Source organism: Pseudochaenichthys georgianus, chromosome 17, assembly GCF_902827115.2.
Source record: "Pseudochaenichthys georgianus chromosome 17, fPseGeo1.2, whole genome shotgun sequence".
Classification (NCBI taxonomy): Eukaryota; Metazoa; Chordata; class Actinopteri; order Perciformes; family Channichthyidae; genus Pseudochaenichthys; species Pseudochaenichthys georgianus.
Genome location: NC_047519.1, coordinates 21,372,336 through 21,384,470, shown reverse-complemented (window position 1 = coordinate 21,384,470; position 12,135 = coordinate 21,372,336). Strand labels below are relative to the sequence as shown.

General features: G+C 40.2%; 1 protein-coding gene across 1 annotated transcript in view; it reads right to left on the bottom strand.

The window, feature by feature from the left end:
• stk11 (serine/threonine kinase 11) overlaps nucleotides 1-12,135 on the bottom strand; it is a 20,394-nt gene extending 8,259 nt beyond the window's left edge. Inside the window, exons 1-7 of the mRNA XM_034104058.2 lie at nucleotides 11,939-12,135; nucleotides 10,198-11,145; nucleotides 5,516-5,599; nucleotides 5,261-5,350; nucleotides 4,830-4,962; nucleotides 3,186-3,322; nucleotides 2,630-2,757 (exon numbers count right to left, since the gene is read on the bottom strand). Coding sequence (XP_033959949.1) covers nucleotides 2,630-2,757; nucleotides 3,186-3,322; nucleotides 4,830-4,962; nucleotides 5,261-5,350; nucleotides 5,516-5,599; nucleotides 10,198-10,481 — 856 coding nt within the window. The 5' untranslated portion in view covers nucleotides 10,482-11,145; nucleotides 11,939-12,135. The remainder of the gene's footprint in view (nucleotides 1-2,629; nucleotides 2,758-3,185; nucleotides 3,323-4,829; nucleotides 4,963-5,260; nucleotides 5,351-5,515; nucleotides 5,600-10,197; nucleotides 11,146-11,938) is intronic.

The following is a 12,135-nucleotide window of genomic DNA, read 5'->3' as shown; positions in this document are numbered from 1 at the left end:
CTCGTTAAAAACCCCACCATGTAACACCAAGTGAAGTAAAATAACAAAGATGGATAACAAGCCAGACTGCGAGGCATTTAGCTTCATTATTTCATAAATCGGGGCAAACATGACCTTCCCAACATTATTTTTGGATTAGACATCCATTCAGCCGATTATATGTTTCACTGTAAAAGACTCTTTTACAAGGAGCCGGGGCATTGCAGCATTCCAGTCGAGAAAAGCAACGCCTGACTATGCAGTGCTTAGTATTCTGCTGCTGGCTCCAGATCAATGGAAACTACGTCAACAGCTGGAGGGATTTCTACAGTTCGGAGAGGAAGCCTCACATAAGGAGAAGTCACAGTGACTCTCAGTGTCACAGCACCACCTAATGGACGCACACAGAATAGAGCACTGTTCAGATCACCGACTGGACGACCTGGTTTGATATTTCTGCTCACTCTTCATGCTTGAACCCTAACACCTTAAAATGTTTTACTGCAATAGACTTTTTTCCTGTAACGCTACACAAACTAAATTCTAAAAGCAACCATTTTCACTGGCATTAACGAAGAGGCCTGATGACGCATGACACAGTCATCTGCTTCATAATACAACACTCAATGGATTAATCCTACGCTGAATCATCCAATACGGCATAAGTATGCAACCATGGAAACACCTTGATGAGAAAGTATGATTTGGCCTTATGTGCTCCATACTAGGGATGGATATAATGCAACACTCACACACCTTTATATTCTTGTGAAAATGCTAATTTCTAAATAGTTTTGTATACATACATACATACATACATACATATTGTTTGATTATAAAACGAATTGACTCTAAGAGGTAAACACATACATACAGTATAAGGTAACAGTTCTTTCTTCGATATGTATGAAGAATGTATGCTTTCACTGATTGCAATCAGTGGGGCTCAGTTTGAGGGACTTGGGAACCAGAAGGTCACCGGGTCAAGTGTCAGAACGTCCAAGTACTATTACTACTATCGAGGTGCCTCTGAGCAAAGCACCGTCCTGTACATAATGGCTGCCCACTAGGGCTGCACGATATTGAAAAAAACTGACATCGCGATTTCCCCCCCCCCGCGGTATATATATATATATATATATAGCGTTTTTTTAACCTGTTAAGCCCCAAAGTCCCGGCGGGTACTTTACTTTTTTTTTTTCACGACACTGTGTCTCAGGGGATCTTAATATTTAAGAACCTATTAATGTGTTATACCAGATTAAGGGAAATAATCTCAGCTAACTGACGATACAAACCATTTTTACCAAAACAAAAACACAAGTCTCATAAGAAGCATCTAAATGACCCGAGCGAAAAATGCTAACGCACTGTGGCACAGAACTCAAGATAAAAGTACCCTTATTACTCATCGTAGCTGCACATACAAGATATCCGATTAAAGCTGAGGTTCCACAGATTATTTAAGTATAGTATCATCACTGAGTCATCCGAACTCGGACAGGGGAAGCAAACACAGACATCACAACACGTACCTTTACGTAGCTTCTAGGGGAGATGTATCACCGTAGCTGTCAATCTGATCAAAAGACGTGTTCAATGGCATTAAAACGAGAAAAAACGCGGCTGAATCGGTTAATCCATAGGTTTTTAACGTCTCTGTATAAAAAAATTATTTAATTTATAATCCATAATTCCATTTTTATGTAAAAATCGCAGAGCAAAAGTTAGCCACCAGAGTGGCTGCTGCTTCCGGTCTTGGCTATGCGGCAGTCTAACACACACACATTACCAAATAAGGAGTGAGAGTGACGCGTAGCCAAAACCGGAAGCTGCATACACTCTGGTGGCTACCATTAGCAGCTAACTGTTGTGCTCCGATTTTTACATAAAAATGGAATTATGGATTATAAACAATTGCTTCAAAGCCACAGATACATATCAACCTATGGATTAACCGATTCAGCCGCGTTTTTTCTCGTTTTAATGCCATTGAACACGTCTTTTGATCAGATTGACAGCTACGGTGAGACGATCTCCCGTAAAAGCTCCGTAAAAGGTACGTGTTGTGATGTCTGTGTTTGCTTCTCCTGTTGCGAGATCGGATCGCTTAGATACTATACTTAAATAATCTGTGGAGTCTCAGCTTTAATCGGATATATTGTATGTGCAGTTTCGATAAGTAATAAGGGTATCTTTATTTTGAATTATGTGCGTTAGCATTTTTTAAAAAAATGAATAAAACCGCACGTCCCTGCGGTGTGAATATCGCGCATGCGCATATCGCGGTTATCGCCATGACACGGTATATCGTTCAGCCCTACTGCCCACTGCTCCTAATACTGGGATGGGTCAAATGCAGAATCCATTTTACAGCACATATTTATTTATTTATTGTTACAATAAGCAGTATTGTATTCCACTGTACAGTATTACAGTTGTTGAGCTTACTTCTTGCACATTGGTCCCTTGCATCCTCATCTCCCACTATTTTATTTGTATTCTGCTCAAATGGGATTGATGTCATACATTTGTTTATGTTGCATAGTTGGAGGAGCCGGGGACTTGAGATTTTCATTGCCATAACTACACTGTAGCTACTGTGAATATGACAATAAAGCTTTGAATCTCTTCTTTATAGCACACTCACCTTGCAGCAGGTCCGACAGGAGGGGTCCACACTCCTCGGGAACAGTGTAGTCTCCTTTTCCAATGTTCTCAAATAGCTTATAGATGTTGTCTCCCTCAAATGGATACAGACTTGTTGTAATGTTGTATCTGAATGGTTGGAGGCAATCAGCAAATACAGTAAGTGTATCTCAAAATAGGAAAATGTTAATAGAGAACACGATAGTATCACCTTAAAACCACACTACTTCTATAGTATAACAAACCTACATCAGGGTTCTTACAGGCGGAACATTCAAGTGGTCTCAAGGTACTTAAAAATCATTGAGCCTTTATCAGCACATCTAAATTGTTACAAACTGCTGACAGAAATGTTTTCCTGCTGCCCTGCTCTTTGGACTCTCTAGAAAAGGACTAGCAAAAGCCTTCTATGTAAATCTAATAAATACTATCAAAATCTAATGCTGTCAGATATTAAGAGAACTAAGCAAATCTTCTGTCTGTAATCGCGCCTTTAAAATGCCATGATTATAAATATTCTCAGAGAACCGGAGCGACCCGAGGCTCTGACTACTCACAGTGTTACTCCAGCAGACCAAATGTCCACTTTAAACCCTGAAAAGGTGTCCAGTCCGTTGGCGATCTCTGGGGGCTGGAAGGCCGGAGAGCCCTGACTGGTGCGACATGTGTCATCCTCTGCAAATGGGTGAAGGGCCTAAAACATATAGAATTAGTAACATTAGTTAAAGTTTGAGTTAGTGTTTCGCTATAACCACAAATAGGAATTATGAAATAGCTATAAAATGTGTTACCATTTCCTTCTTTAGCAACAGTATATACACTGTAGAACCTCAATCATAAAATGAACCACAGAATAGACTGAAACATGCCGGCAAAATGTATTTTTACACTCATCCCTTTCTTTCACATAAGTAGGAAACACTGCAACTGATTTTTGTAGATTGATCAACTTAAAAAGTATTATAGGTCTCAGATATATACAAAACATGTCTCTGCTCCCCATTGAAATCAGGACGGCAGAAAGCTTACACACCTTCCGGCGCAGACTGAAAACTCATCTATTTCGACTCCACTTCGAGCGATAGAATTACTAACAAAGAACTGCTAACAGAGCACTTATATACTAATAAAGGACTGGCTTATCTAAAGCCAGTTGAGTAGCACTTGAAATACTTGGCTCTATGAAACCTGATGTACTTATATGATTCTGTTTTCTTCAAGGTTGTGTCTTCCTGGTCGAATGCACTTATTGTAAGTCGCTTCGGATAAAAGCATCAGCTAAATGCAATGTAATGTAATAAAAAAGTGTTTGGCTCGAAATACCAAACAGATCAAGCATTGTAGCGTCCCATAAATCCCTCTGTTTCAAAAGTGCTGATTCTGTCTGTAGCTTTCAATGCAAATGAGATGCCCCTCCCCACGTCTCTCTGCGAAGTGATTTGTTTGAAAAAACCCAATGGTGCTCTTGGAGGAGATTCAGGCGATAAGGTGGGCGGGTGTTACCTTGGTTGGTGATTGGCTAATGGTTACCCAACCCAAAGAAACATCACAAAGCGGCTAAAATCTGATCAGCTCATTTCCAGAAAGTTTTTTTGTTTACATAGTAAGTGACCTTTAAGTGGACATTTATATAAAGTCTGCCACAAATAATTTGTTTTCATGATGAATTTAAGTGTATTAAATCTTAAAAGCAGTTCATGAGTATGCTTTCCCACTGGCTGTTGATGTATATATATGAGCTAAATGATAACTATTGTGATAAAGGTTTCACTATCTATCATTACAAATTGGCTTTATTTTTTAAATATGGAAATCAGAGATGTTATAGTTGCGGAAATCTGGTAGTTATAAGAAACTGAACTGCTGAAACAATTTCATAACATTCATCTGCTACTTAGTAATTATTTATCTATTATATAATTTCAATAACTTGTATATAGACTCGTATTGCACTATTCCACTTTTTTAAAACTATTTTTCTTTTGTATTACTTTTAATATAGTATATTTTAATATTGTTTTAATATTGTCTGCTTATCTGTATTATTGTGTTGCATTGTTGGAGAAGCCTGTGACCTAAGATTTTCAACGACATAATTACTCTGTAGCTATGTTAGTTTGACAATAAAGAACCTTGAAACACAAACAAAAGTATTATTCCCCCTGGATGGTAAACAACACGATGCCGCAGCACGAGCTCACCTCTGCTACTCCCAGGTCGGAGATCTTTAGTGCCCCGTCTGTGGTCAGCAGCAGATTCCCTGGTTTAATGTCTTTGTGAACTATTCCCTGGCTGTGCAAATATTCAAGGCCATCTAAGAGTTGGCTAAAGTACCTGAAAGAAAAACACAGGATTCAAAAAGGTAGGAAGTGTTTCATACTGTAAGTTGTAAAAGGGAATTGGCAGATGAAGCAATTTATCACTGCTGTCATATATATATCTTCACCCGTTATTAATTTATCGTCAGTGGTCTCCAGCAGCGACCACACATTCGCACAATCTACGGCCAGTTATTTTAACGGCAGAGGCCCTGCAGTCTTGGGTCTAAACTTAGGCCTGGAGCAGTGACTGCAGAGAGCGTTCATCTAAATATAGCAGAGAGACTGAGCAGAGAGGAAAACAAGACACTTACCCGTGAGATTGAAATAATGGAAACCTTTTTTCGGGGACACTGTCCAGCATTTCTTGCATCCCACAAACGCAATACTCCATCACCATATACGTAAGTTAGGAGTTAAGGGGCCAAAGCAAACAAATAGTTCCTTTAATAAAGAGAGCCAGTTAAAAAGCTGCTAAATGGCAAACAGTAACAATAAAATCTAACATCTCGAGGCATCAAACATTTAAAATCAACTCTTGTGGAAACTAGTTTACTCTGCAAGGATATATTTTCTGCTTCTCTTCATTGTAGAGCACGTCCACCAACTGAATCACATTCTTGTGTTGGAGTCTTCTTAGCAGCTGAATCTCCCTATAAAGTGACACAAGAACAGAGCACATGCAAAACATTATTTAAAGTGTACATGGAGTGCGATATAAACAAATACGGGCCTGTGTTTGCAGAGTAAAACAAACGTAAGTCATAGTCCAGTGCCATACATCGACACCAACATGGCAGTGTAAAGCAAGAGTTCATTATTGGTTTAATAACCGGCATTTCTCATAAGCTGTTCAGCACGAGCGAAAACTTTCACGATACAGTGGAGGCCTATTTGTGTCTCTTTATATGAAATTCAAATACATTTGTAAGTAATAATTAAGTACATTTGTAGATCCACTACATTCAGAATAAAGACAGATATGAGACTCCTCTCAGACTTACAGGGATGATACTGTAAGACTTGATATTGTCTGAGTGCAGCAGAAATCAATTACACTGGTCTCATAAAGAGAGATAACCTGACGGATCACGTTGCTACGCGAGGAGAAGAGGTTTAAATCATCGGCATGGTAAGACACCCAGGAGACCCAACATTCATCAGAGAGCTGTGAGAGGAGACGCTAATGAATTACAACTGAAGAGGAGGAGCACAAAGTGCAAACCACTGACACACGAACATCCACACAGGAAATAATACGGCTTTTCAACCATTAGGAAAGGCGAATCTTGTGATTAGATTGAGATTCAATGCGGCTTACCCTACATCGTCACATTATACTGCCAGTAACACCATTTAATTAGCAGTAGCTGAACATCATGGGGGAATTATGTAATGTAATGTCCATTTTGTGGTTATTCACCGATTGCTTAGACAAGCAATGTATACTTCTTTAGTACGACCAACAGCACATTCTATAGAGTGAACACAAATTGCACTTTCCATTAGGCCAGGCCTAAGTGTAATGATGAATCGAGATGAAGAAGACATGCATACATTGATTCATCGATCGACAATCTTTCATACACAAACTAGCTTTGCACTGATATGTGTGATATGAACATAGACGGATTCCACTTTTCACGTGGTAGTGTGAGCCTCAAAGTCTGCACATGGCATTTCACGAGAGGTTTGCTTTTCCTGGCATACGTCTGGTGAAGCACAGTGCAGTGTGAGCACACAGGAAGGAGCTTCCTTTGGTTAGGAAAGTTGTAATTTTGAGTACTCAAGTGGGATTTTAACCAACGCCAAAGACAACATCAATGAAATAATATTTGAATATATTTAGAATTCAAGTAGATAGTACAGATACAAGCCTGAATGTTATTTAAATAGATTTCCCTCACATACCAGGGATTACATCGGATGTTTTGTGCGAAGCAATGGCAAGCAAAGGGAGCCTGCTTTTTCCAAAAATGTAAGAAAGCCTCTACAGTGCCGAGGCATCATCTCTCTTCTGGTTTTTACTTTGACACAATCTCACAACAAACACTTTGAAGCATCCTCCTGCGGTGTACGAGCTGTGTCAGTCCTCAGCCGTGTACACAGTCTGTGTTGCTACTGACAAACAGATATTCTGGGCCTTGTCCTTCTTCTAGCACAGAGACACACACAAGCAGTTACTGCTGCATCACTGCACTGCTAGAAAAGAGGGAGCTGACTCATGCACACATAAAAAGAACCATGATTAAAATATGTCACGACATTGAATAGCAGCATTTAAGCTATATACCATCTTGCCTATAGAGCTGAATAACAAGCGGAGATGACATGCAGCATCACTACTTGTTTCCATTAAACAAATCAGTAAAAAAGGAGGCTGCCACTAAGTCACAGTGACTGCTGCAGTCTCCGAGTTCAAATGTGTGCTGATAGACCTTGTGTGTTCAGGGTCTGCGGGGCTGCAGAGCTGAAAGGATTTCAGCACTCAGCGATATGGCAGCTCCTCTGGCACACAGCGGCAACATCAACAACTGATCGGAATCCGCCTCTACACTGGGCTGCTCCAGAGTCTGTGCCTAGCTTAAGGTATTTGGCCATGTGCACTTTTGTCATTCCAAACAAGGGCATGGCTTTCTTGGGGTGTTGTCGTAGAAACAGGAGTGCCATTGCTCAATCAATGCCGGTATGAGCATGCTCATTCCTATAGCAACCCTATTAAAGCAGGAAGTGTTTGGCAGACAGGATTGCTAAACAGAGGCTGAGTGAGGAGGCTGGGGGCTACTACGGCATCCACACACAGGCGGGCCTTCACAGGCTCCAGCTTCCTCAGGCTGGGAAACATAAGGCCTTCATCAAGTGAGGCAGATGCAGACACATTTACTTCACACATAAAAGAAGCACTGCTGGGGCCTTATCGACAGTGTGACATAACCACCTAAAAATATAAATATAGCCACGATAAAAAAAACTAGGAAAGCGAGAACAGAAGCCAAGCCCCTCATCACTCTGGGGAAGAGAAAAAATAAATGAAGGTATGAAAAATATTTGATCAATCTTCCAAGTAACATGGACTGTAATTTTGGTGAAGCTTTGACTCTCTCAACTCTCCCCTCTATTACAGTAGAGAAAAAGGGTTTACCTCCAGAATCCCTCTCTGTTTTGCCATAAACATTTCAACCTCTAACATTTATTCCTGGAAACACTAACAAAGCTTTCCTTTCAGATGTTTTTCAACATAGCAACAGCAGCATGCACAGTGTCTAGTGTCTTAGTCCTGGAGCACCAATCAAAGCCGGCATAGGTTTTTAGAGACCTTCTCAGGAGGACTTTTTAATGTCTGACCTTACTGACTGTCTTGATAATGTTATTGTATGCTTCTCCTTATTGGTAATTTACAAAACAACTGACAGATACGCTTGAAAGGTTCATTCTTCTTTACATCTTGAAGAGGACCATGGTGTCGTGGACAGGGTGTGGACACCAGCGATTGGACTTGGCTTATACATTTGTGTTTTTTTTCTCTTGTCAACTTTTTATGACAGCAACATTTTAAAATCTCTACAAGGATGCACTTTAGTTTTATTCAAATCAACACTTCGAATCAAATACTGTAACGTGTGCAAAGCAATACTGTGGCTGAAGGGATCCACGCACTGATGGAGAACTGCAGCTGCTGCCGTCGAGCTGCTGAGGCTGCCTTGAGTCCCAACTAGCTTGAGTGGGTGAAATATTGTATTTCTTAACCTTTAAGTTGTCCTTCTTGAATGGTTAACACAATATTCTGGGATATTCTTAGTGAAGTTAATCTTGATACCTTGTTAATACAGGCTATGCAAGGTCAACAAAATGATTCTTGCCGAGCCATCAGAACAAGCTTGTTACCATTTCTCCGCTGCCGTTTTGACTGTGGACAAAAGTTACGCCATCTTGCAGCTCTTCATATTCTCTCGGTGCAAACTCATTTTGACAGTTTTCTAAAGCTTCCTCTATAATTAGCACAGGCCCGCAGCGAAAGGCTGGAGTAATATTTAATAAACTACTGTGTGATTAAAACTTCTGATACTCATCAGGAAACAGGGGATGCAGACAAGAAGTTTGAATATGTAGAGATGACAGCCAATCACAGAGGCATAAAGACCGAAGAGAGAGACAGAGAGTCAGGAACGAACAGATTTTGAAAAAATGATAAATGTTCCATTTAGGTTTAGGATATTAACTCTGATTAACTCCGACAGCCTGATTTTAAAATGTATTACTGTACATGCAACGAAGAAAGAATTGATGTGATTTTCTAGGTAAAACAAATAATGAATGATAGATTTTCTTGCAACGTGTCAAAATCCACTGGCTGAAAATGTTTAGTTTTAGTATAAATGATTAGTTTAAGATAAACTTCAATGTTTGGTTGCATTGACTACAGTAATGAGTGAACAAGAAAATCGATGGCTGTTTTTTTTAGAAAAGGTCTAGCTGTGGTGACAGAGTTTCTTTAACTACAGTAGTCACATTTCTTGCTTCTTGTTTACCAAACTGGGTTATTGCAAAAATGTTGAGCCACTGACTCGAGTTAATGTAAAGTCAATGTATGAAGCAGAGGAATATCCTCCGTCTACAATCGAAAGCTTTGATTCTTGCAGTCCTGCCATGTGTTTACACTCTTAGAACAGCACTACGTTTGACTCGAGTTAATGTAAAGTCAATGTATGAAGCAGAGGAATATCCTCCGTCTACAATCGAAAGCTTTGATTCTTGCAGTCCTGCCATGTGTTTACACTCTTAGAACAGCACTACGTTTGTTTGCAAAAAAACAATCTCAACAGTGATGCTGTTCAAAGGTCAGAAAGACAAGAAACCTTCAACCAGAAGAGGTCACAGAAGACCTTTTTCTTTCAAATGATGTGAGATTTTGGATGCATTTGAGAAACGTGGCTTATTTAGATGAATTCGAAAAAATTACTTTTTTGTGTTTGTATTGAAACTAAGTAATGTAGTAGTAAGTTAAGAGTTGTGAACATGGAGGAGTGTTAATAAAGTCGGGCCTTTCTCATTACGCAATTGAGTGCTGCCCTTACATTTTCAGTAACGTTATTCAAACAAATGTACTGATATTAACGTCAAGTATTCGACTCATATAACTGACTATAAACTGAAAAACCCCATTGCACATGTGAGGAGTCAGTGACACTGTCAGAGTGCAGATAGAAAAGGGATAAAAAGGGTAAAAAAAACCAGGTTGGCAAACACTTACTTTTTCACATTGGCTTCTCCATTGGGAATCCTCCTCAGCTTCTTCTTCTTCAGTATTTTGACAGCCCTGCGACAAAGTGTCTCCGAGTCCAGCATCTCTTTCACTTTGCCATAAGATCCCTCCCCTAGCAGATCCCCCATCAAGTACTTTCCTATCAGCTTGGCCCTCTTCCTCCGTGGCTGGTAGATCACCTCTGTAGAGTCGATGCGGTGGATGAAAGTATCCATCTCCATCAGTTCACTTTCAGTTAGATAGTCCAGATGATGCAGCTCGCCAAGACTCATGACTGACAGTTACTTAAGCCTCCTGTGCAAAAACGTTTGCAAATAGCTTTGATTGCTGCTGGAGAGTAATCCACTGGTAACCTTTCTGCACTGAGCAGAGTGTCTCAATTCCAGAAAATGGAATAAAGAACAACTACAAAATACTGAATATGGGAGAGAGAAGAGTCCTGAGGGAGGAGGAGGGGGATCAATCCCAATTTGTAAACATTAGGGCTCTTTTCTCTCAAGAGGTGAGAATATGTGTGAAGATCCTGTTGGGTCCAGTGCCAAGTTAGTGCTTTATACTGTGCATTCTGTACTACGTAGGTGACATGACAAGTATAGTTGATCAGAAATTAGTGAATTCTGCTTAGCTCTAAATCACTTCTAAATCAATATAATACCATATAGCCTAAGGTAAAGGCAACAAGTCCTGCTTCAAGGCCATGCAGCACAGCATTTCTGTCAAAGGTCCATGCTTCATAGCATAAGATTCCTCAGGATACATAAGTGTGTGTGTATGTGGGGGTGTGTGTGTGTACAGTTGGACTGGATCCAAGCACAGAGCTACAGCCAATCTCATGCAGCAGTATCAGCCCGGCTCCTGGAGGTCGACTGAGCCATCCAATGTGTCCAACCGTCCTCAGGTGTCCTCCATGCCACCACGGTTCCTACTGCCTGGAGCCTGAAAACAAGGGGACATTTAAACATGATTGAAAATGCATACATGGCTTTTGTTTGCGTATGAACTTAGTAAGCCATCTTTGATAAACAATGTGTCTAGACATCAACACTTGGCCGGTCAGTTTTACTGGGTTCCATTTCAGACATCATGAGATTATAATTTATGCAAATATAGTTCGCACAATTGTATGCGAATCACGGTTAACACTTAAGTTTATAAATTGAAAAAAATAAAATATATATAGTGTTAAGTGTTAGCTTGCTGGTAGGCTAACATAGCACGTCAGCTTGAATGAACTAGCTTTCAAACATTCACTCTCACTTTGTGTTTAACGATATAAACACCTTTAGCAACCCTTCCAGAATTCAACAAAGAAGAGTACTTTAAAACAGCGGAAACTAATTTAGTGTGAATGAAAACAAACGGTGGACAATTAGAGAAGATAAGCGAAACGTCGTCACACAACTGTAGCTAACGGAGCCTTACGTTAAGATTAGCGCTAGCTGACTTCACCTCATTTGGCGGCGGAGCAACGGTAACAATGTATGATACGGTAATTGATTTCCGACTGATGTGCATAATGCTCAGCGAACAGCAAATCTTACAACAGCTCTTACATCAAATCCATCCCTTAATGTTACACCAGAGAAATAAACCAGATACATCTAGCTAACGCGAGCTCAACGGGGCTGTGTTAGCTAACAAGCCATTCAGATCCCAGTGTAAACGGCTAGCTAGCTAGCTAGCTAGCTAGTTACCAAGACAACTAGTTTACTCCTGAGCCGGGTCTCACCTGGTTCCGGATCGATCTTGTTTTATTTTCTTCTTTGTGAAATAGTCGTGGGTAAATCAATCGGATGAATTGGGTCTCTCAGTATATCAGATTCATTTTCTGTCTCTTCATGTTACTCTTGCTACTCAGGTTGTCGCCATCTTGTTTACCTCCCCCCGACTCGCACTGACAGCAGCCTGTACGTTAATGCGTCAAAT